Below are 24,661 nucleotides of genomic sequence, written 5' to 3'. Positions count from 1 at the left end.
AGGAGGTTATGCATGAGCTGACCCTGAGGGGGCCAACCCTCACAAACACTAGGTGGAGGTCCCTAGTTCGGGACCCCAGTGGCGTCTGCCGCCGCTCGGGGTCGCCCGAATAAGGCCCGTTGGGCCTTCAGGTCGGAGCAGCCGAGCAGGGTCTCCTCCCAGTCCTCCCGGGTTGGGTTGGGGTGAGGGGGGATAGCCGGATCTGAGGGGCAGGCCCACACCATGTGGTAGGTGTCCGAAGACACCACCCCACAGTGCGGGCAGCTGCCAGATTTGATTTATTTATAGGAAGGGGAAGGCGCGGTAACTGTCTCACTTGTTTTAACGCGGTAGCGTTAAGGAGCTCGTGTCGCAGAAAAGCCGGTGTCGTCGGCGGCGTTGGCCGTGAGCGATAAATCCCGGCATGCACTTCATAAATAAAAAGCAACTTCCAAGACGGGCTGGGTGGGAATCGAACCAGGGTCTCCGGAGTGTGAGACGGAGACACTACCAGTCAGCCACGAGTTCGATGCTTGAAACGGCACAAAAGCGCTTCTAGTGAATGCGGTGTTGCCTTAGAAAAGTGCCGTAGAACGTTTTACTGCGGTGTATATCGGTAAATATGAGCATGTTACTTACAGAAGTCGCAGTTACACGAGTAGCGAAGTACGTTACCGCTACATTTCTTCTGCGCTCTGCGCACATGCAGAGCCATCTTGCGGCAAACACAGAACCCCTCCTCACAATGTGCGGCGCTGCCCCGACATGTGGCGCGCCACTCGCCCCTGACGTTTCGCCGTGCACCCTCACGGATTGTAGAATCAAGCATCTTTCCTTTCTTTAGATCACTATCTTCGCTCACCCGCTTCTCCCCTTCGGGCCGCGCAGGTACCGGTGCGAGGATGCCCCAATACCCTTGCGTTTAATAAGTTTTCTCGACGAGGTGCAATAACGCTATCGCGTTCCACTCTTGAAGGCGAAGCTTAAGCGTCCTCCAATTTTTTCTGTGGACACCGCAACCGCGCCGTAAGGGAAGGGAGGAAGATGGGAGTGAAAGTGGAAAGAGAGAAAGAGGAGCTGTAGTGGAGGGCTACGGAGTAATTTCGACCACCTGGGGATCTTTAACGTGCGCTGACATCGCACAGCACACGACGCCTCTTCGTTTCGCCTGCATCGAAACACAGCCGCCGAGGTCCGGTTCGAACCCAGGTACTACGGCACAGTAGTCGGGCGTCTTACCACTGCACCACCCCGGCGGGGCAGCTGCCAGAGAAAGCAGGAATCTAAAAACGTTGAGAGAAAGCAGGGTCGAAGTGTTTTAGAGCTGCCGGGCACAGCAGTGTGTTGGTACAGAGGCGGAGTAAGAGCCGCTCATCCGCCTTTGAAAGGCCTTTACATGGGCGGGGGTAAAGAGTGTGGCTATATTGGTAGTAATTTACGATATCTTTGAATGTATAAGCCGGATTAGGATCAGCGTCCTGGTCGGAGGGGGAGGAGGAAAATTCCCGGAGAGAGAGCGCGCGGGCGGCGGCGTCGGCAGCCTCTTTTCCAGCCAGCCCCTGATGAGCAGGAGCCCAAATAATATATCGGGTAGCGGAGTCCCCAATGTAGGAGCTATGTTGAAGTATTCGGTAGGCTAGATAAGGGGTCCAGCCCTGTTCGACGTTCCGACAGGCCCCTCGCGAGTCGGAAATTATATATTTCGAGTCAGAGTGGGAAGCAGCCAATGCTATGGAGACCTCCTCCGCATGAGTTATGTTACGGGCCCTGAAGCTAAGACCGTTGACTGTTTACGCCTCGTGGACGACTGCGGCCGTGTACCACCCCCCATGGTGCGGGCCAGAGGCGTCCACATAAAAAACGCCGGGTTTAGAACCATAATGGCGTGCCAGGGCTTCCGCCGGCGCCAGGCGTCTGCCATCATGGTCTTCGCGTGCCATTTTGGCGGGAAGAGGGCATTTGGCTATTTTTTTTATTTCTCAAACTTCAAACATCAATAACAACAAGAAAGAGATCTGCACACTCATTTGCGGGGAGTGTTACCCAAACAAGAACCCCTCTAGCGGGGAGGTGTGCCGTGGGGAGGAATTGAAGCACTTCTGGTAGAGGTTGTCATCATTGAGGCCATGTAACTGCGGAAAATCCGCATGCTGCCTTGGAGGCATCGCACGGTGATCAACTTGATGACTTGGCCCCCCAGGCCGAGTTGAATGAGCCCTTTCACACTCTCTTTTTCCCAGCAACCCCGATATGACAGAGTTGCTGACATCACAGTCACTGGTGTATCCGAGATCTGTCGGTGAAGGTCGGCATTCCAGTACTTGGCAATTTTGTCCTCGTGCGCTCTTGACAGCGACTTCCGTACTCTGACAACCTGGGCGTCCAGGATTATAGCCTGCCCATCCCTCTTGAGGACAAGGTCGGGTATCTGCTTGCCTTTAGAAGTTCTGAAATGCTTCGCTTGCTGGATGCTCCAGCCCTTTTCTCGCAGTTTTCCCGCCATCAGTCGCACAAGGATGTCGTGCCGTCGAATCCTTGCCTGGTCGGTCCTTGCACATCGTTGAAGTATGTGACCCAGGGATTCTTCCTCAGGACAGTTCGCTCGGCATCTCACCGGCAGGTCTTGGCCCCGTCTTGTTCTAGTCCGGTTCGGCATTGCGTTGATCCTTAGCTTCACGGCATCAATGAACTCCCTTCCCGTGAGAAGACGTCTTCCCTCTGCCGCCCATCTCGAGGCTGCCGGACAGTTCTTCGACTCCTTTAAGCCATACCCATCGGAACTGCTGTGTAGCAAGTTCCGCCAGTACACTTTTCCCTTCTTCATCGTTGAGATGTCGGTTTCTTTGAAGCAGCAGAGTGCCATGACGCGGTGTAATCTGTTCTGAAGCAGGCAACCCTGGGCCGCCTTGCAGGTGGGGTGTGACGATTCCTCTGCCATCCTCTTGAGCCGTTTCAGCTGCAACGCTGGAATTGTTGTTCGGTAGGATGGAACTCCTAAGCCTCCCTGGTCCACCGGGGCATGGAAGAATCCAAGTGCAATGTCATGGGGCAGGTGGAGCCATTTCCGAACAGCAGCTCTCACTCGGCGGTCGAGATCTTGCAGTAACCGACTCGTGAGCGGACTCAAGACGATAGAGTGGTAAAACTTCGGTATCAGGTAGTGCCTTAAAAGCACCAATCTTTGTTGTGGTCGCAACGGGGCCGCTGGGATTCTTTGCAGTAGATCAGGCAACTCTCTGGGGGCCAGCGATTGGAGCTGTCCGTATGGGGAAAACTGCACCCCCAGGTAACGCCAAGTAGAGCCCACCTTGCAATTGGGATGGCCTGCCCCTCCACTTCGAATTTCATGTTGGTCAGTAACTTCAACTTCTCTTTTCCCGACGGTTGGATGCTCACTGTTAAGCTCTTCTTCGGGTTTATGCGAAGGCCTCTTTCCCGAAGGAAGCAGGCCAGTGAGTCGAGTCGGGTCTGAAGTCCCTCTGGAGTGGAGGCGCAGATTACCAGATCGTCGGCAAAGGCCATCGCGTCCAGCGTGAAATCTTGGGTCTTGAACGCCACTCCGTGGGACTCATCCGATAGCCATTCGTCAACGACGAGGTTGAATAGCAGCGGGGAGAGTGGATCCCCCTGCCTCACTCCGGTGGTGGGATGGATGATCGTTTCTTCTTGTTGGTACTGGAAGGTTGTTGTTGCAGTTTGGTAGAGCTGCTTCACGTACTCGATTAGGTCCATACTGCTACCTTTCCTGGCTAAACCTCGCAGGATAGCCGATAGAGTCACTGAGTCGAAAGCCTTAGCCAGGTCCACTGAGGCAAGGTATAGCGGCCTAAGCCCATTCTGTGCTTCGTACAATGCGGTAGCCAGCAACCAGATACTCTCCGCACAGCCATCCACGGGGAGGAACGCCCTCTGCCGGTGATCCAATGGGATCTGAGCCAGTAGCCTTGATGCCAAGATCTTATGCATCAGTCTCAAAATGATGGAAGTGACTGTAATCGGCCGAAAGTCGCCGGATGTTCTGGCGTTCGGCGTTTTTGGAACGAAAATGGTCCTTGCGTTCCGGAGGGAAGGAGGGATGTGACGAAGGAGCATTAAGATGTTGACCATCACTTGCAGCACCGCAAGGGGAACCTCCCTAAGGTCTTCCCCCGTCAATCCGTCGGGTCCTGCCGCTGTGCTTCTCGGGGGCAGCGCTGCTCTGATCTCAGCAGACGTTACGACGTCAAACGGATCGACCATCTGCTCCTCGCTTAGTGTCATCTCGACCCTGGCCTCTGTTGTTCTTTCCGTAACTTCCTTCCAATCCGAGAGGAGAGTTATCGGGTCAGGGCCCTCTCCCTCTCCACGTCCCTCCAGAATCTCGTGTGCACAGCGCGTCTGGTTCTTCTTGAACAAGTCCTGAGTCCGGGCATATTCTCGTCGCCGCCGCCTCCTGTGACTCTCCGGGTTCTTAGGTACCGGGGGGGCGGTATGGTCCTTGTTTCTTCTTTGGATTTGTGAGGAACTTTCGGAGGTAATCATCAAATGGGCGAGCAATGTCCTCATCTCTTGCAGCTCTCTTACCTATTTCCCATAGTTTGGAAGCTCCGAAAGAGGTTGGGCACTGCTTTTTCGTGAGCCTGGTCAATTCCTTCTTAGTCGTGCTGTCTTTCGATCTCCTTGTCTTGGGAGGCTCCGGGCCCGCTTCAATGGGAGCTCCGCGTTGTGGTGTCTCCTGCCTGGTCGCAGACTCTACGCAGTCCCCTTCGGGGAGCGCTCTCCAGGAAGGTTCATCACTGCCGCTATCCTCTTGTGCCCCTTGCTGGGCATGTGCCAGAAGGTCCGCAACCAAAGCCCGGTATTTGCCATTCTTTCGGTGACTCTTTATCGCCTCCGCAGTCCGGGATTTCTTGATATCAGCGAGACTGGCATTGATGTTTCGGACACCCTTTAGAGTGAGGACTACTTCGTGCTTCGCCATCAGGATGTTCTCCTCCTCAGTCCAGCAAGCCTTGGTCCTTTTGACATTAATCTCCGCATTGTATTCTTCTCTGTGTTTCGCCCTCCGATGCACACCAAGCCCCGTCTTTGTGGTAAATGTTTTCCCACAAACCGAGCAGTTGTAGGAATCACCTTGGGATATTGCTTCACTCTCCACTACAACTGATGGGGTGGCAAGATCTTCATCCTGACTCTCATCCGTTGACAAGAGATTGTCTATGAAGTCTTGCCTTGCTTGGTTCGATCTTGCTTTGTCCAACGCAGATTTGCTGGTCTTCGAATGGGCTGGCGGGTTGGATGCCACGCGGGGGGGAGACGGAACCGGAAGTACTCTAGTGGGAACGATGTCAACCCAGCCCAACCTTTGTCTCTCGTTTTGCTGTTTCCTGCGCATCTGAGGGTCGGGATCTTCGTCACTCGAACTGGAAGCCGGCAACCTGGGTGCTACCGTTCGCTGGATAACTCTGGTTCGCTTGGCTGCAATCCTGGTGTTCACCCCTCTCACAGCAGTACTCCCGCTACCCCTTTCCTTTGGTCTTGCGCCTTGGCCCATTGGTTCCCCCTCACAGCTCTCTAGTGGTGAGTGGTCGGTAGTCTCTCTCAAAGCAATCATACTCCCTGTAGGTATTCCAGCATCCTCCAAACTGTCTGTCATCACTTCATTACCAGAATTCCCGACTAGCTGGACTCCTTCCTCGGGCCTTGAGTCTTTACTTCCGGCAGATCCTTCCCTAGCATCTGTTATGCCCTCGCTCACCGGAGTCAGCTCGGTCGTAGTTTGGGCTAATCTTTGACGTCTAGGTCTGAGCTCGCGAGTAACTGTTTGCAGTTCGGTGGTCCTCTTCTTTCCGGGTCTAGAACTCGTCTCAGATGAAGTGGAAGCAGCAACCTCGCACGCGGCCCCCTCACTCCTCTCTCCAGATATGGTCTTAGCTAAGCCTACTTGCCGCAGACGGGGTCTAGGCTCGCGACGGCTGGTAAGTTGACGGCTGATTTCCCTCACATAATCGGGACCTGATTTGCAGATGTTGCACTGACACTCCTTAGGATGACCCTCACGGTGTCCCGTGTCATCGAAAATGACAAAGTCCGGGTCTTTGGTTCTTCCGCGCTTTCTAACCGTTTCCTTCTTCTTGCCAGGTTGAACGTCCATCTGGTCCTTGGTTGAAGTCTCCGCTGATTGAAGTCTTGAAAAACCATTCCCTATCGTTTCTTTAATTCCAAGTCCACACCCTTGGTATACTACCGTCCCTCCTGGTGACGGGGTCTGGGTGGTGTGGCTTCGGCTGGCGCTCTCTGGTGCGCTGAGGGCCGGTGAGCTCTCCCGAAGCACATTACGTGTGGGAGAGCTCGCCGGGGCCAGGCCCTTAGCACACAGGCAATCCGTGCGTTCCAGTTCTGGTCTTCTTCCTTCTCCTTGGTTCTTCTCCTTGGGTCTCCTCCTTCTCCTCTTCTCCTCGGCGCCGGGTTCCTCCCCGCACACCTGTGAGTGCGGAGTAGCCATCAGGGGATGGCTTCTGACTCTGAGTTCGGTTTCTTGACGAGCCGCACTTGCCGGACCGCAGGAATCGTCGCCCTGCAGTCTTCGCTTGCCTCTGCTTGTTCAACTAGCCTCTCAGCAGAGGACTTTGGCTAGTTGGAGACCAGTGTCGTCGCTCCTCCTTAGTCTCGGTTGGCTTTTAGCACTCCCCGAGCCAGACAGACAGCTGCTCAGGGCCAGGGACCACCACGTGGAGGTAGCTCAACCATCGATCCCCATAGAGTCACAGGAGGGCCATAGTTACTCCCGCCGTTTACCCGGGCTTTTTTGAATTTCTTCACGTTGACATTCAGAGCACTGGGCAGAAATCACATTGCGTCAAGCACCGATCAACGGCCATCGCAATGCTTTGTTTTAATTAGACAGTCGGATTCCCTCGGTCCGTGCCAGTTCTGTGTTGGCTGTTTTCTGCCGGCCGAAGCAAGAACCTCGGGCACATAGCCCCCGGAACAAGCACAGCTGTGGCTTTTCACAGGAAGGTCCCGACGCTGGTCCGGGCTCGGCCGCACCGCTTTTTACGGCGGCGAGCCTCGCCCAGTCCCGGTGCAGTGCCATTCCTGCTTCTGGACCCCAGCCCGACCGGCTCAGCCCTCAGAGCCATTCCTTTTCCCAAGGTTACGGATCCGTTTTGCCGACTTCCCTTACCTACATTGGTCTAGAGACTAGAGGCTGTTCACCTTGGAGACCTGCTGCGGATATGGGTACGGTCCGGCACGAAAATCACACTCCCTCACTCGGATTTTCAAGGGCCGACAGGAGCGCTCCGGACAGCGCAAGAGCCGCACTGCTCTACGGAGCCACCGTCCCTATCTCGGGGTGAACCCATCCCAGGGACTCGATCTCCTTACAGAGAAAAGAAAACTCTTCCCGGGGCTCCCATCGGCGTCTCCGAGCTGGTTTGCGTTGCCGCACTGGGCCCCGAAGGACCGATCTCCATAGCCGGGTTCGGGACTGTTAACCCGATTCCCTTTCGGTTGCAGCGGGGCGTCTCCGATTCGACAGACAGAGCTGCACAAACGCGCCCGCTTCTGAAAGGATTTCTCCTTTCCCTAAGGACCGACTGACCCATGTTCAACTGCTGTTCACATGGAACCCTTCTCCACTTCAGTCCTCAAGGTTCTCACTTGAGTATTTGCTACTACCACCAAGATCTGCACCAGCGGCGGCTCCAGGCGGGCTCACGCCCGACACCTTCAACGCACACCGCTGCGGCCCTCCTACTCGTCGCGGCTTAGCACCCCCACAGTTCGTGCTACTCTGCCAGCGACGGCCGGGGATAGGCGCGACGCTAGAGCGCCATCCATTTTCGGGGCTAGTTGCTTCGGCAGGTGAGTTGTTACACACTCCTTAGCGGATTCCGACTTCCATGGCCACCGTCCTGCTGTCTTAAGCAACCAACACCCTTCATGTGTTCTCATGAGCGTCCCGACTCGGGACGCTCATGTTACGGGCCCTGAAGCTAAGACTGTTGACTGTTTACGCCTCGTGGACGACTGCGGCCGTGTACCACCCCCCATGGTGCGGGCCAGAGGCGTCCACATAAAAAACGCCGGGTTTAGAACCATAATGGCGTGCCAGGGCTTCCGCCCGCGCCAGGCGTCTGCCATCATGGTCTTCGCGTGCCATTTTGGCGGGAAGAGGGCGTACGCGGAGGGCGCATCTCCACAGCGCTGGAATGCGTGCCCGTTCTTCCATAAGTGTCGTATGTTTGATGTGGAGCCGGGCAAGAAGGCGGCGGCACGACTGCGTCTGCGACAAACGCGTATATTGATTTGTGAGGTGCGCTCCTCAATTCCCTGAAGGTGTTCACCCTTCCCAGCGCCATGAGGCGCTGGTTTGAGGTATTCACCGGAATATCGAGGGCCTGCTTAATGATTTTGCGGAGAATGACCTCGAGGGCATCCTCATCTTGCTTCCGCAGGTGGAGATATGGAGTCGAATACAGGCTTCGACTGGTTACGAAGGCGTTTGCCAGCCGCAAGGTATCCTTGCTTCGTAACCCCCCGCGTTTATTGGAAACCCGGTGGACCATGCGGCCCACCTGGTCCCCCACCTTGCGGAGTTTAGCCAATGTGGTGTCTGGCTTGCGGTGTTGGTGAATGAAGAGTCCCAGTACTCGGACTTTTGTGTTTCTGGAATTGGACCTGATTGAAGAGTAAGTTGAATTTTAGTAGTGCATTTGGGAGAGGGGCAGATGCGCACAAATTCCGATCTCTGTGGGGAGCATCGAAGGCCGCAGCGACTAGCATAGCGGTCTACTATAGTCGCCGCCTGCTGCAGGCTGGCTTCAATGTCTCCAAGCGAGCCCTGTGTAGCCCACAGGGTGATGTCGTCGGCGTACAGAGCATGCTGTACGCCCTCGACAGCACCCAGCTAGGCCGGCAGGCGCATCATGGCCAAATTGAATTTACTCGGGACGGCGGCTCCGCGAGAGAGAAAACAACAGAAGAGTCGAAGAAAGGGGGCTGTTCCGACTAGCGTCTACCGCCCCCAGAGGCGGTGCAAGCTTGTTGTTGTTGGGGCCGGTATACAGTAGTCGGGTGTCTAAGCCACTGTGCCACCACGGCAGGGCCAGAACATATGACTTAAAGGTGCTTTTGTTTTTAATGTTGAGGTGCACACTGCGTAACTGTTCGAATTTAGAAACCTAGCTCTAGCTTGAAAAAAAAAACACGACACAAGCTTTAGCTCTAAACTTGATTCGTTAATCTGCACTGACTTGACCATTTGTGGAAACGAAGCACCAGAAATGCTTTCATTGTGTTCCGTGCGCCCATGCGCAGTGAAGGCGAAAAGGACAAAGCTTGCGTTCTCCACCGATGAATGGTCTGTTGCTGCTGCCATCACCGATAGCATTGGCTTCAAAACATCAGTAAGTGATTTGTTCTGCTTTCTTGTTGTCTGTTCTATTTACCTATACTCTTCCCTCGAATGTCATGAGCCCCCGAGAGCACGCAAATAACAAAAAAAAGAACAAACGAACGTGCAGAGAACAAGCTAGGGCTGCTCAACACTCCCTATATTTATTTTTTATTCAGCAGAGATGGCAAAACTTAATTAAAAACAGTTTGAAATATCTGTTGATGCGACTGCACAGAACCTTGACTGGCAGCCACAAGGCTCAAGTCAGGTGTGCCTTTCGAGGAAGTCTTGCCACGCTTGTTTGGTGAATATGAAAGTTTAGCAGCAGTTCCGTGCCTAACCGCAACCGGAGCGTTTCTACTTTGGCGTTGAGGTTAATCGGCCGACCTTTTCAACTAATCACCTCCTGCTCGCTCTGATCCCTTTGTTGTTCAAACATTATTTGTGTGTTATACATAGAGCAGTTTCAGACACGCAGGTCCCTGGGCCCCCCATTGTACGCAAACGTTGATGTCCCGAAAGTTAATGAGGCTGGTAGCCTCGCATGTGGCGGTGGCTTACCTGACCCTGTTCTCGGAGCACAACAAAAGGGGCTCGAGTCATAAGATGCTCAAGGCCTCACTGTGGAGGATCTATGGCATAGTGGAAGAGGATATGATCGAGGGTAGCTCTGGGGTAATAAATGAGAGTACAGAAGGGCTTGTGTGGACCCGGTGATTGCGAAAGCGTATGTATAGCGAAGTTAGGTGCTCGTTTGGACGCGCTTCAAAGGTGTCTGGCCATGATTGCCGAAGCAGGGGTGAGGTTTGGGACATAGAGCCTACTCTTGACCTTATAGGCCTGTGTCAGCTCACTGAAAGAGTGCATGCGCTCTCGCGGGAACACTATATCGGAGATCGCCGGTTCCCAGTTGTTAGAACCTTTGTATAAAGCATTGGCGGGCTGCTTACTTCCTAGATTTGATTAATTAATTGATTGATTTATAGGAAGAAAAAGGCGCGGTAACTGTTTCATTTTATTTCTGTGGACACCTCAACCGCGCCGTAAGGGAAGGGAGGAAGGTGGGAGTGAAAGAGGAAAGAGAGAAAGAGGAGTCGTAGTGAAGGGCTACGGAGTAATTTCGACCACCTGGGGATCTTTAACGTGCGCTGACATCGCACAGCACACGACGCCTCTTCATTTCGCCTCCATCGAAATGCAGCCGGCGAGGTCGGGTTCGAACCCGGGTACTCTGGCCCAGTAGTCGGGCGTGTTACCACTGCACCACCCCGGCGGGGCTTACTAGATTTCCGGAGTGCGTATAGGTGCCCACATTTAAGCTTCATGTGGCGGGGCAGTTCTTGGGGGCTTCAGTTCAGAAGCAAATTGCAGAGGCGCCCGGTTCCCGGGCGTAAAATTTAGTATTGCAGGTTTGGAGTTGGACAGAAGGTAGGTATGATGGCTAGTTCAACGGCGGCCTCTTCGACTTCCTCCGAGGTGGTAGCGGGGGATGAGTAAGGGTGGCATTAGGTTTGGGGCAGGCGTTGGTGATGGTTACTACCTCATCTTCGCCCGTGCATTTGGTATCCCTCCACATGGCACCAGGTTCGATGCCTTTGTGTTTGTAGAATAACCGTGCGTTTTAGACGCATTTTATACTGAAACAGAATGCAAACAGGCTTGGGGGATTATTTTAGTTTTGTTTTATAGTCATTGCAACGATTGTAATCTATTCCACTGCGCCACATTGGTTTTCTACAAAGAAAGCAGATCGCATCGCCATCAAATTAATCCTGCCTTCGGAAGAGGATTTAGTTGTACTGTAAATACGCCGTTCGGCAGCTAAATATACTTTCCACAATTCTTTCTGGCCATGCTGACAGCATCTTAAAGAACCAAAATGCAGAGGCATTCCTCTACTGAGATTCCGATGTCACAGTGAGAGGGAATTGACTTTAAACGCTTTCTCCAAAACGATGAATTGAGGACAAACGTTCTGCCATGTAAGCTTATAACGCCAACTCTCTTACTTTCAGGAATTTCCTACCTATAAACAGACTAGGAGAGAAAGGCTAGGGCGACACATATAAAAAAAAGTATATGCAGGCTTTGCTTATTTTTCTTTTAAAGCAGAAACAATGAGGAAAAACCGTGGCTCTCCGGCAAACAGATCAACGGTGGATGTTGAACACGTTTGACGCCACTCTTCTATCCGCGGGTAATTTTATGCCTGGTGGCAATTCAGTCACAGAAACTGAAGGATTTGCACATTTCCTAGATTAGTGCACAATGTGCTAAAAGTATCACCATTTGACAAGCTCCTCTTTCACGCTGCCTGTTTAAAAAGGAGGCAAACGTTGGTTTGATATATAAGGTTTAACGTCCCATAACGAGTCAGGTTATGAAAGAGGCCGCAGTGGAGGTCTCCGGAAATTTTAACCTCCTGGGGTTCTTTAGGGCGCCTCGCTTTTCGACTCCATTGGAAAGCGGCCGCCGCGTCGGGATTCGATCCCGCATCCTTGGGTTTAGTAGTCGAGCGCTCTAACCACTTGTTCACCGCAGCGGGCAAAATGTAACAAAGCAAGCGGATGATTTTGAGCCAAGGCGTTGTTTTTTAATACTACGCTGAAGCCCAGCCTTGTGCCATGCGTGTCCTGTCCTAGTCTTGCTACCGCGGCGAGATATACCGTTAACCAATGATTAGTGCAAACTAGCAAAATTATATCAACACACTGAGCATTTGAGACCACATTTTACGGTCAGTGTATATAATTCAGGTGCGAGCTATGGCTTCTACGCTCTGCTATTGTCTTAATTATCCGGGATTACTCCGACCATTTTTCAACGAAAACCTAGTTAAAAGATTCATTACTGCCATGTTCCATATCAGCAGGTGATCCACAGCGGACAGGAGTTCGAAAACTAAAATACTGCACGGCTCAGATAAGTGATCGGTGTTGTCTTCGCGGTCTCGTGTGCGTCTCGCAGCTACGCCGCTCCTCGGAGAAAACAGGGCGGGGATGCCTCTGACGTCACTCGTGAGAGTCCGACGCCCACAACTCGCCTCTGCCTTTCGCCTCCAGGCTTTTGTTTCTTTCATCGTTCTTTCCCGTCGTTGGCTCTGGCTTTCCGTCCCGCATCTTTTGGCGGATTGTACACGAGAGCCGGGTGCACGCGTTTGCGTGGGAACGCCGGTCGACTCGACTGCTTCACTGGTTTAACGTGCGGCGCGCCGAGACCTTGCGGTGACGAGGCGGCCGCCGCCCCTGGAATTTGCATACCACACCTTGAGGTCCTTCGCGCTGTCCAGAAGGAAGGAAGGTTAGAAAGAAGTAGGGAAACGAAGGAAGAAGAACCACTAAATGAACGCAGAAAGAAGGAGTAAGAAAAAGAAGAAATGTTAATAATGGATAGATAAAGCTGTTGATAGGAAATACGCAAAATAAGAAAAGTGAAATACAAAGAAAAAAAAATAAAGGAAAACGCGATGAAAAAAAGGAAATGAAAAATGATGAAAACAAAAAAGTGAGGAGAAGGGAAATAATAAATTACATAGCGAAAGAGAACAATCGAAATATTTAAATAATGAGAGGTAATTGCATGAAAAAAACAAGATGAAGGGTTTATGAGGCCTTATAATCCAAATAACTTCAGCCTGTGAGAGCCACTGTAGTGGAGGGCTAAGGCAATTTCGACCACCTGGCTCTTCGTTCGCCACTGCACTGCGCGGCGCGCCGATTCGTCTTTCGCAGGTTTTCACGAGTTCTTATCAGGAATGCTAAGCGAATGCGTTGGCTGGAGGACAGTGGGCGACACAACTTAGACTGCAGCGGAGCCAAAGTTAAGAAAGGACTAACAAAAAAAAGAGAATCCATGCGAACTTTGTTGAAATTCATGAGTCATAAACTGTTACGCATCCCCTCTGTAGCTTTGTGTCACTACTTTTAGGAACAAGGTTTTGGCTCAGGTGGTCCATGTTTTCGGTATTTAAGTTAGATGACGTCTGCTCCGTCTAGAAATGCTGAAAATTTTAAATCATGGCTCTTTATTTGTGCTGTGATGGTCAGTGTGGCCGGTCAAGCCTTGTGTAGCGGAGAGACGTAATGTCACTGTACTTCCTTGTGTGACACTTCATGTTTACATAGGCATCGAGGCGCCACTGCAGTGGACTGGTTGTTTCGGCCCGCACGTATCTTGAGGCGTCACTGCCGTTACAGAAAATGATGACGCATGTAATATCCACCTCAAGCCACTTCTATTGAAAGGCTTTTGGATGGCAGGTGTCTTTGAGAGAGAGAGAGAGAAAACTTTTAATGAGCATATAATGAGTAAATATTCGCAGGAGCTGGGTGGTCGGTGCCCCTAGTCCAGGGCTCCGCTGGCAGCAGCTGACTTGCGGACTAGCTGGATAATCCGGGCTTGCTGGTCCAGGTTGTCGCTGGTCAGGGCCGCCTCCCACTGCTCGTGTGTCGGGCATGGCACTATTAACGTTGGGTCAGGTTTGTCCTGGCATTCCCAAGAGATGTGAAAGAGTGTGCGGCTTGCACCGCACCAAGGACAGTAACTCGCGTATTTTGTTGGGCTTATCTTATTTAAAATTTGAAGATTAGGGAATGTGTTTGTTTGTATTTTTCTCCAGTCTATAGTGTCCGAGGAAGGAAGATGTTTGTGTGGTGGTGAGAAAATTCTTCTTTCTAACCGTAGGTGTTTCAGCCTGTCGCCGTAGGGTCCTAGGAGAGGGGTGAGGTAGGGATGGGGATCCGCCCGGTTTGTGAGAGCTCGGGCTAGATCATTTGCTACCTCATTTCCTTCTAGGCCTTCGTGTCCAGGTGTCCATGTAATTGTGTGCGTCTGGGAGATGGAACTTAATATTGCACACGCTCTTTTGTGAGGTTTTCCGGCCAGGTAGTCCCTGCAGGCTGGTTGGGAGTCCGTCCCTACGTGTGATGACTTATTTTGGTTGTCTTGTTTTTATGGTTATGGCTATTACCAGTGATTCCGCTTCCGCAGGATCCTTGGCATAGATCGAAGCCTGAATAATTGGCCTCTTCTTGTGGTCAACTGCAGCTATTGTGAACTTGCCAGGTTCGCCGTAAGCCCCTATGTCCACGTAGACAACTTCCGCGTCTTTAGACAATTGTTTTTCCAATGATTTGACTCTTGCTTTCCTTCGACCCTTTTGTAACTCATGGTGCATGTGCTTGGGTATAGGGTTCACATAGATGTTGCTTCTTGTGGATGTCGGAATTTGTGATTTGATCTCAGAAGTTCTTAGTGCCTGCCATAGCCCTAGTTTTGACAGGATTTCCCTACCCGCCTGCGTTGTTGTTAGGCTTTGTTTCTGACTCTCTAGAACCGCCTCCTTGAGCTCCTCGAAGTTGTTGTGCACTCCGAGTGCCCAAAGACGTTCCGTTGATGTTGTTGGCGGGAAGTTTAGGGCCATTTTATAGGCTCCTCTTATGATAGTGTCAATGGCCCTTTTATCAGTGAATCTAATTTCATGATATGGGAGCCCGTAGGTAATCCTGCTAACGACTAGGGCCTGTACAAGGCGCAGGGTGTCCTCCTCCCTCATCCCTTTCCGGTGCGAGGTCACCCTTCTAATCATTCTGGAAATTTGTTTGACTGCGGTTTTGAGTGTTTTGATTGTATAATCCACTCTCAAATTGCTTTGCAACCACAGCCCCAAAACTCTGATCTTGTCCTCTTGAATTATCTGGTCTCCTAGAGAGAGCTGAATTTCTCCTGGGGACTTGTAATTTCTTCTGTGTACCCTGATAGGTTCGGATTTTTCTGGGGAGCATTGAAGACCACGCTCCCCGGCAAATTCCTCGACTAAGTCTATAGCGGCTTGCAGAGCTTCTTCTTTTTGCGCCAAGGATCCCTGAGTAGCCCAGATGGTGATGTCGTCCGCGTATAAAGTGAAGCCAATATCAGTGCGGGTCAACAGTTTTTTTGCTAAATTTATCATTGCTATGTTAAATAGCATTGGAAAGATTATAGAACCCTGCGGTGTACCTTTGTTCGGCATGGGTACTTTTGGTCATCGGATCTCTCCAATTCCTATGGTGGCTGTGCGATCTGAGAGGAAAGCTTTCACGTATTTGAAAATTTTCTCCCCGCAGTTGATATTGTTTAATTCTTGCAATATGGTTTGGTGGCCAATGTTGTCGAATGCTCCTTTGAGATCTAGTGCCAGAATGAAATTTTCGCCTTTTCGGGGTATGGCGTTGATGACTTCTTCCCTAATCCGGAGGAAAGCATCTGGCGTGCAGAGTCCCTTGCGGAAGCCCAGCATGCAGGAAGGAAAGATGTTGTTTTCGTCGATGTAATTTTGGAGCCTTAGGTGGACTACTTTTTCATAGAGTTTTCCCAGGTAAGAAGTGAGGGAGATAGGACGGAGACTCTCCACAGCCGGTGGCTTTCCAGCCTTTGGTATGGTGATGATATCCGCGTGTCTCGAAGCTGATGGGACCTGTCCCTTCTCCCACAGTTCTTCGTTGATGTACTTGGTTAGGTCTTGCAGATGTTCGGTGCTTGAGTTCCTAATCATAGCGTAGGTGACTTTGTCTCCTGCAGGGGCAGTGTTTCTTGTAAATGTACGGGCGGCTGAGTAGACCTCCGCCAGTGTTATGGGGGAGTCAAGGGAGGGGTTTCGTTGACCCGCATATGAAGTTTGGCAAGCCGGAGTAGGGTCTCCTATGTATTTCTTGTGCATGGTGGTGATTAACTCTGCATCTGTGCCCGGGTATTTATGGGCTATGGTGTGGAGGGTTCTTCTTGTGGCCGTTTTGGTTTTTGATGTGTCTATCATGCTTCTTAATATTGACCATGCTTTAGCCGCGCTTAGGGTACCTTTCAGCGAGTTGCAGAAATCTGCCCAGTTTTGCTTGGCGAGCTTTATAGCATACTCTTGTGCTTCAGCCGTAACCTGTGCTATCTTCATTTTAAGTTTTCTATTTAATTTTTGCATTTTCCACCGTTTTAATAGACTTTTTCGGGCTTCCCATAAATGTAGGAGATGTCTGTCTACTTCTGGGGTTTTTGTCGTTGTGTTGATAGTCTTGGTCGTTTTTGCATGAGCAACCTTCAGGCTTTGAACCCAATCTTCAATTGTTGTGATGCCGTCGTGTAGCCGTCAAATTTGTCTGAACTTATCCCAGTCTGTTATTTTAGTAGAGCCAATGTTCCTTTTCATACGGGTTGTTATTAAGGATAAGCTAAGGATTTTGTGATCGCTGCCAAGTGTTTCTCCTAGATTGGTCCAGGTGCAATGTCTTATGTTTTTGGTGAAAGCTACATCTGGGCAGGTGTCTCTGCTTACACTGTTTCCTATTCTAGTGGGGGACATGGTGTCCGTCATAAGACAGAGGTCCAGCTGCTCAGCAGCTTCCAACAACTTGATTCCCTTCGGGGTGTCCTTGTGGTAGCCCCATGCCGTATGTACAGCGTTCCTATATGTACAGCGTTTAGGTCCCCCATAATAATAAGGGGGTTCGTTCCCGCTATGCGTGTGCATTCCAGTAAAAGTGGCTTGAAATCTTCCTGCGTGTTGCTTGGAGGACTGTAAAGGTTTAGAACAAAAACACTCTGCTTTCTTCTTTTTTGAGAGATGATCTCGATGAGAACTTGATTAATTTCACTGAAGGGATGGTCGTGCGGTATGACTGTTAGTGTGGGGGCCACTAGTGTAGCTATTTTAGGTGCCGTCTCATGGGTGTATGTGAGGTATCCTTTGAGGTATGTTGTGCATCCTGTTTCTTGGAGACAGATGACGTCCGGAGGTATCGGTTGAATTTGAATAAACATCTGCAGGGAGCTGCGTTTCCTTTTGAAGGAGCGACAGTTCCACTGCCAGAGCTCTAGGTGGTTTGGTTGCCGATTAGGGGAGGCAGCCATCAGCGTTACTCGCCACTGACTCGCAGTCGCTGAGATCTGTCATGCCAGCGGACCTTCGGTGGGTTTTTAGTCGAGGGTCATCGGGGATTCCCGTGCGTTTTCGCACCCCCTGAGTTATTATTTGGATTTTCGAATTGAATTCTTCTTGAACTGCCGCAAATTGAGTTTGCGTGGCAATTTGTTGGTCTTGGAGTTGTTTGGTTAGTTGTGTCATGGTCTGCCGCATTTGAATAATCATTTGTTGCATTTGAGTAAGAATGCTTGGTGCGTTTTCTTGAGTGTGAAGTCCGAGAGTTTGCATAAGCGTTTTCTGCCGTTGCGTTTGGAGTACACTCGCCTGTTGAGGTTGAGATGCGGAGGTGTTTACAGCATTTTGTACCGGTTGTGGCTGTATCGATACTATTGATGAGGGTTGGGGGGCAGTTTGCTTCTGACCCATTTGTAGCAGTTGTTGTAGTTGTTGTTCCACCTTATTCAGGCGTTTCTGTTGTTCTGATAGTTTTATTTTCAGTTGTCTATCTTGCTCCTCGAGCCAAGTGCAATCCTGGCATGGACCATACCCGTTTAGAGTAGTGGGAGAGGCAACCTGAGCCCAGCTTACCCTTTTGCTGTCGTGCTCTAGCTTGTCTGGCGTCGCCCCTATCGCTTCTGGTGGTCCCTGCTGGTTGGACCTGATCTGTTGTGTCTTCTGTTGGGAATAGTAGGCTGTCAAGTCCCGTCCCTTGGATCTCGATCGGGACTGGGGTCTCTGTTTCTCTGCCAGCTGCTGTTCCTCCTCCTCCGATAAAAACCAGCGGCGCTCCATCGGCTTGATCTGCTGATCTCTCCGGCTGACGTGCTGCTTGGGGGGCTTCGGTTGCTGATTGTTATTGCTTTGTTTAGCTTTGTTGTTGTAACGTCCGATATGTGCCCTGAGGCGCTGCTTGCAGGCCTTGTCTCCCGTTGGGTGGTTTCCCTGGTAGGCCACGCACTTGGCTTCACAGGTGTGGTTTTTCTCTGGTTCATGAAGGCCGCAGTTCCGACATACGTTGGCGTTGGGTGTTGGGCAGACATCCGCTCTGTGGCCTGCCTTGAGACAGTCTTGGCAGATCTGTTGGGTTGGTCGATATGGGTAACATGCCGTCTCTCCCCCGTAATAGATGATGTAGCGGGGGAGAATGGGGCCTATGAATGTTAGCACCACCGTGCGAGACTTTCCCAACATTCGTGCTTGAACGAGCTCGACCCCTTGTGTGCGTAGTCGGATGTTTGATAGAAGCTCCTCTGATGGTGTGTTTGGATCCACTCCATGAATAACTCCTCTGATGACGTCCTCAGGCGCCGCCAGGTAGACGTTGACTTCGTAAGCCTTGTTTTCCAAGGTCAAACTCTTGATGTGCCGTATGGCGTCCGCAGTCTCGTCGTAAGGAGTGCTGACTATGATGATGTTCGATCCTTTGCGGGGTCTCACAATAAATTTGGAGAAGTCGCACAATTCCGGGTTGTTGCAGGCAGCCACGATGGCTCTTGAGAACTGGGTAGGAACGAATTTTCTGACTTCCATGCCCTTCTTGGGTCTTATTATCACCTTATAGACAGTTTTAGGAAGGGGTGGTAATTTCCTCCTCTTCTGAGATGTTGTTTGATCCATAGCCGGCTGTACTGGCGATGCTATCGTTTTCTTCGGTTTCACGACGGTTTGCAGCAAGTGCGTCGGGGGAGCATAGATCTTTCCTGCGATCACGACTTGTTCGCCTCTTGCTAACCTTTGACGATTCTTCTTGCATATGTTTACGTGCCAGTTGGAGTAAAGGTCATCATCCGGCGTCCAGGCATGACCCTCTTCCATGTCATTAGAAGTTTGGATTTGGACGTCTAATTCCATTCCCTGGTGTTTAGCAGAGTGAGCTGGGTTAGCGGTTGTTGAACACAGACCACTAGATCCCGCTTCGCCTTGGTCTAAGGTATCCATGCGCTCTGGATCGGCATTACTAGGCCTCGCATCGCCTAGCATGGCCGCCGCCGAGGAGCTTCAAAAGCCCATTTCGATGTCCAATAAAACACTCACGGGTTTGAGAAAGGCCTCGGTGAATTCCGGATGACTTCAGGAAGGTCCTCGAAACAAACTTTCCAGGATTTGTTGGATTTTCCAGAAAATTTCCTTTCTTGTTAGCCGAGCCCACTCGAAGTGCGTCCGCTCCCGTCGGCTTCTTCTTCACTTCTTTGAGAATGCAATATATACGTGGAGGTCGCTATATAGTCAACGAGTGTCCGCGTGCTGTGATTAAGAAACAAACGCGCACAGAATGAAGAAAAGATATATGGCCTGATGCAATATTTTAACGTTGCGCGACGTTTTGGGCTAATTTAGTGCCGCATGTTTTCTCGAAGAATGCTCCTTCCAAATGTAGAGTATCGTGCAAAAAAAAAGGAAAACAGCGATAACTTAACAATCACAACGTGTTCAGGGCCCGTATTCTGTATGAAGCCATTTATTCCTCTGGCATTGCTCACTCTCACTGTTCGTGAGATAGCCGCGGATTTCAAGCGCCCGTGGGAAGCGAACTGACTATTGCACTTCTGGCTGCACATAGCAGCCATTGAGGCTGCTAGGGTTAAGTGGTGAGCGCTGCAAGTGGCAAAGGCTATCGCTGAGGTTTGGACCCGCTGCCTCGTGATTTTTGTCATTACTCACTTGCTGCCTTTATGATGCTATCATCACGCTGATGTCTCTCGAAATGATGCCCATTTTCTATTTCATTTGGAATGACGTCAGCATCACAGCAGCGCCTATAAAAGCGGCAGCGATGGAACAATGTGTTTATTTATGTATTAATTTTTATTACTCATTTATTAAACACCTTTGGAAGTTAGCAGCATTTTACATTAGATAGCGAGGCGCTGGAAATGGTAAGGGAATACGTACGCTTTTAGCAGTTAGTAACCACAGATCCGGATCACGAAAGGCAAATAACTATGAGAATAAGATTGGGATAGAGGGCATCTGATAAGTACTAGCAGGTCATGACTATAGAAGCTTATCAGTATCCCTCAGGACGAAAGCATATAACAGGTGTATATTACCGGTATTTACCTATGAGGCAGAAACGTGGAGGTTAACGAAAAAGGTTCTACCTAAATTGAGGACAGCGCCGAGGGCTTTTGGACTGGAATGGAAGACTGTGACGCAAGAGTCCAACCAGCATGCTTCGCGTCTCTGTGAGTGCCGTTACCTGCACGGCATGCAATGAAGACAATGCAATCAGCTGCAGACAAACCGGCATACGCTTTGAATTTAAATGACGCGCTGTGTTTGGTGCGTTACATAGCAGAATGGCGCCGTGGAAGCGCGCAGGACCCATAACCCAGAGATTCGTGGATCGAAACTACGCTCTGCTACTGACATTTTGTATTTTCGTTGAGCAAACCCGAAGATACAAATACGCTGCTAATTTCCTGACCATTGTATGCACGGCCCGAGACAAGACTACGCCTTACCGAGATGCGAGTATTACCTGTTTGAGGGACATAATTGAGCATTGTTATCTTGATGATGTGGGCGATTGCATCGGAAACGCTACTGGAGCGCGTTTCACTCATTTCCAGGAAAGAAGTCACACACGTTTGGCTAGAGCATACGTACCTGCCGAATTAATATCATACCGTATCTGCCGAACCAATACCATAATTTTGCGGCTGCTGATGATGTCGGATTACTGGACTACCTTGAAATCTCGTTTGATGAATTCATGTGTTTATATCAAGAAGGACTTGGCACAGATAAGTTGTGGGATTTTTTTGCAAACATGACAGCGAAAGCAATTGAGATGTTCATTCCTAAAACCACGAAAATAACAAAAAGGAATCATCCTTGGATTAATAGAGACATTATTCACGAAAAAACGTCAGCTCAAAAGGAAACGAAAAAGATGCTCACAATACCCAAGCCCTGAATTAAAAACCTCCATATGTCGTATGAGCCAAGAGTTAAAGCGACTCGTCAAAGAAAGTAAAAATACCTTTTACATTCAGGCTCTCACCAGATTTCTTACTGAAGCGCCCAGTAAGTTCTGGCGATATATAAATGGCGGCGGTAAATCTCATCATTCTAATGAAGAAGAGAGCCTCTAGAGAGCTGAAAGTTTTAATTCATTTTTTGCATTTGTTTTCACTGAAGATGACGGCGAATCGCCGTTTTTTGAGCCTCCAGGTTGCCCTCCTATACCCGATTTAGAAATAAGGGAAGAAGGTGTTCTGAAACTCCTTTTGAACATCAACACAAAAAAGAACTCAGGATCGGACGGTATCCCGAATGAATTCTTATATAGATATGCAGAGTGGAATTCTAAATTTCTTACCAAAATCTTTCAATCGTCTATCGACAGTAGTTGTGTTCCCGTTGCCTGGAAACGTGCGAAAATAGTGCCTGTGTATAAATATGGTCCCACTTGTAACGTTGAAAATTATAGACCCATTTCCCTCATTAGCACGTGTTCCAAGTTACTCGAACATATTATGTACGCTCACTTATCAACTTTTCTTGAGAGTAACAATCACTTATTTGTAAACCAGCATGGCTTCCGCAAGGGGCTTTCTACCATCACACAACTCACGGAAACTGTACATGATCTTTCCCAGTCAATTAATTCCCGCATGCAAACAGACATCGTAATTTTGGACTTTGCAAAGGCGTTTGATAAGGTTTCGCACCCTAAACTATTACTAAAAATCAGTGCCATATTTAAAAATGAAACGATAACTAAGTGGTTCAGGTCATATCTTTCGTCTAGAGTACAGTATGTTCAGGTTCAACAGTATAAATCCAACATCATGCCAGTCGATTCCGGTGTTCCCCAGGGCAGAGTTCTGGGCTCTCTCTTGTTTTTATCTTCATCAACGACTTGCCTGTTGCTTTGAGCGTTCCAGTTAGACTGTATGCAGATGACTGCATCGTTTATAAACAAATTAATACTCCAGAAGATCAGGCAGAACTCAAAACTTGCAGAAAATACATGAATGGTGTAAGGTGTGGCAGATGGTATTAAATTCAAACAAAACAGTTTTTATGACCATTACAAGAAAGAAAACTGTCCTTGATTACAGTTACAGCATTAATGGTAGATTACTAACTAGAGTAAGTAATTTTAAATACCTTGGAGTAACACTCACATCTGACTTACGCTGGAATTCACACATAGATAATGTATGTACTAAGACTTCCAAGGCACTCTGGAGCTTGAGACGCAATATGTGCAGTGCAACTCCTGAAATAAAAAGTCTGGTTTTCAAAAGCCTAGTTAGGCCTATCCCTGAATATGCAAAAGTTGTCTGGGACCCGTACACTGCTTCCAACTGTTCTAAGCTGGAACGAATCCAGCGTCTCGGAGAAAGGTTTATATTTAATAGGTATCGTAATTCTGATTCTCCAACTTCTTTGTGTAAATCTGCTGATTTGCAAACACTTGACATTAGAACCAAATGCGACAGATTCAAGTTTCTTTTCCAGATCGCTAACCACTACTTGAAAATCGATCAAACAAAATACTTTGAGATTAAAACAGGGGAAACATCACGCCATCGTCACAGTTTGTACATCCCAATGCCGCCTGTCAGAAATGATTGCTCTAAATTTAGTTTTTTCCGAGAGCCATTAAGGAATGGAATGTTACCAAACTCCGTTGTCACGTCACAATCACTTAGCAAATTTTTAGATAAACTGCACAATGTTTTATGTTCTGCTTGATTTCTATGACAATGTTTTTGTTTTGTTCAAGTGGCAAACACAATTAAGTATGAAATTTAGTGTTGATCTCAGTGTTTGTTTGATGTGTTCTTTTTCGGTTTCAAGTTCGATATCCACTCCTGTAATAGCCCGCCCAGGGCTGACAGTATGAAAAAATACTGCTGTGAATACCGCGTACAACCAGTGCCATTTAGTGACCACTGTCTTGTTGTCTTTGGGATTGGAAAAATAAATGGAAAACGAAACAAATTTGTATGGCAAAACTGGAAACTTAATGAGAAGCTTCTGAAAGATTATGGTGTTGTGGAAGAAATAGTGCCAGCTTTAAATGAGATGCAAATTGCCAGTAATGAATCTCAAAGGAAAAAGTGGAAAATATTTAAACAGGAAATAGAGATGAATGCCATTGAACGATCCTGTGCTATAAAACAGCAAGAAAAGGTAAAGCAAAAGGCACTTAGAAACGACCTCACGTTTCACCTGTCGCAAGAGTGCAAGCAGCCGTGCTCGGCATGGAAGAAATCCACTCCGTCAAGCAGGAATCGTAGGTAGATACGGAGAGATATCAGGGTGCGATGGTGAGGGCGAGGACACAGCGCCTGTTAGCGGGCGAAATGCCCACAAAACGCGCTTTTGCATTGGAAAACAAGCACGCCCGCAAGAATGACATATCAAAAATAGAATGGAATTGCGTAGTTTATTCAGATAAATCGAATATAGAGAGGAGCTTTTTAGTCACACAAAAGGGAAAATCGAACACTTGAAGTCCAGTTTCCTCTCACTTATTCCAAGGCTGGATGACGAAACAAAAAAACATTTAGAGCTGCCAATCTCTAAAGGAGAGACGTAAATAAAGCCGTAGAAGACCTCAGCCCTGGAAAGTCTCCAATAGCAGACGGGATTGCAGCCGCCCTTTATAAGGCTTTCAAAGATAATTTCGCCCTAGTTTTGACAACAATATTTAATGAGGTCTACGACAGGGATATGTTTCCTCCGTCTTTTCTTACAGCCCATACAATTTTAATACTAAAAAACGTTGACGAAGACAAGCTTCAACAACTTACCGCTTGCAGAGCAATATCCCTGACAAACACAGATTATAAGATCTTCATGAAAATTCTAGCTAAAAGGCTTCAAACTGTAATGTAAGAATTAGTAGGCCCTCATCAGACCTGGGACATTAAAGGCCGAACCATATATACTAATATCCACAAGGCACGGTCTGTGCTGGAGTGTTGCGACGCCTTGCATGATAGCGTTGCCATGCTCCAGCTTGACCTAGAGAAAGCCTTCGACAAGGTGCCGCATGATGTCTTGTTATCAGTTTTAGAGCATGCAAATGTGGGCTCAGTTATTTGCAAGTGAGTCGCAATGGCGTACAGAGGCTGCACGACGCGCCTGATAGTAAATAAGAGGGTGGGCGAGCGCATCCAAGTGCAACGCTCTGTGCGTCAAGGCTGCCCGCTGTCGCCATTGCTTTTCCGCTTGTATACTGAACCATTTTGTCTGAGCATTATCGAGAGCAGCAGTGTCCGAACTTTTCGTTTGCATGCAGCAGAGGTCCGTATATTCGTGTAGGCCGATAATATTGGCGTCTTCTGTGCCGACTACGAAAGCATTGGCAGGGTTGTCAAATTGGTGAAGGACTTTTGTACTGTGAGTGGTAGTGCTGCGAACTGGGATAAGTGTCTGGGTTTCTG

General features: G+C 49.3%; 1 protein-coding gene across 2 annotated transcripts in view; it reads right to left on the bottom strand.

The window, feature by feature from the left end:
- LOC146209484 (uncharacterized) overlaps positions 1-24,661 on the bottom strand; it is a 200,202-nt gene that overhangs the window by 17,515 nt on the left and 158,026 nt on the right. The window contains exon 13 of one of the 2 annotated variants that reach the window (XM_084600610.1): positions 22,231-22,482. The exons of the other annotated variant lie outside the window; for it this stretch is intronic. Within the exon in view, the coding sequence (XP_084456736.1) occupies positions 22,429-22,482 (54 nt within the window). The 3' untranslated portion in view covers positions 22,231-22,428. Of the gene's footprint in view, positions 1-22,230; positions 22,483-24,661 lie in introns of those variants that run through there. 2 annotated transcript variants of the gene reach the window in all.

The sequence above is a fragment of the Amblyomma maculatum genome, chromosome 1 (assembly GCF_055883805.1).
Source record: "Amblyomma maculatum isolate TAMU_Amacu chromosome 1, ASM5588380v1, whole genome shotgun sequence".
Taxonomy (NCBI): domain Eukaryota; kingdom Metazoa; phylum Arthropoda; class Arachnida; order Ixodida; family Ixodidae; genus Amblyomma; species Amblyomma maculatum.
This window is presented reverse-complemented; position numbering and strand designations above follow the sequence as displayed.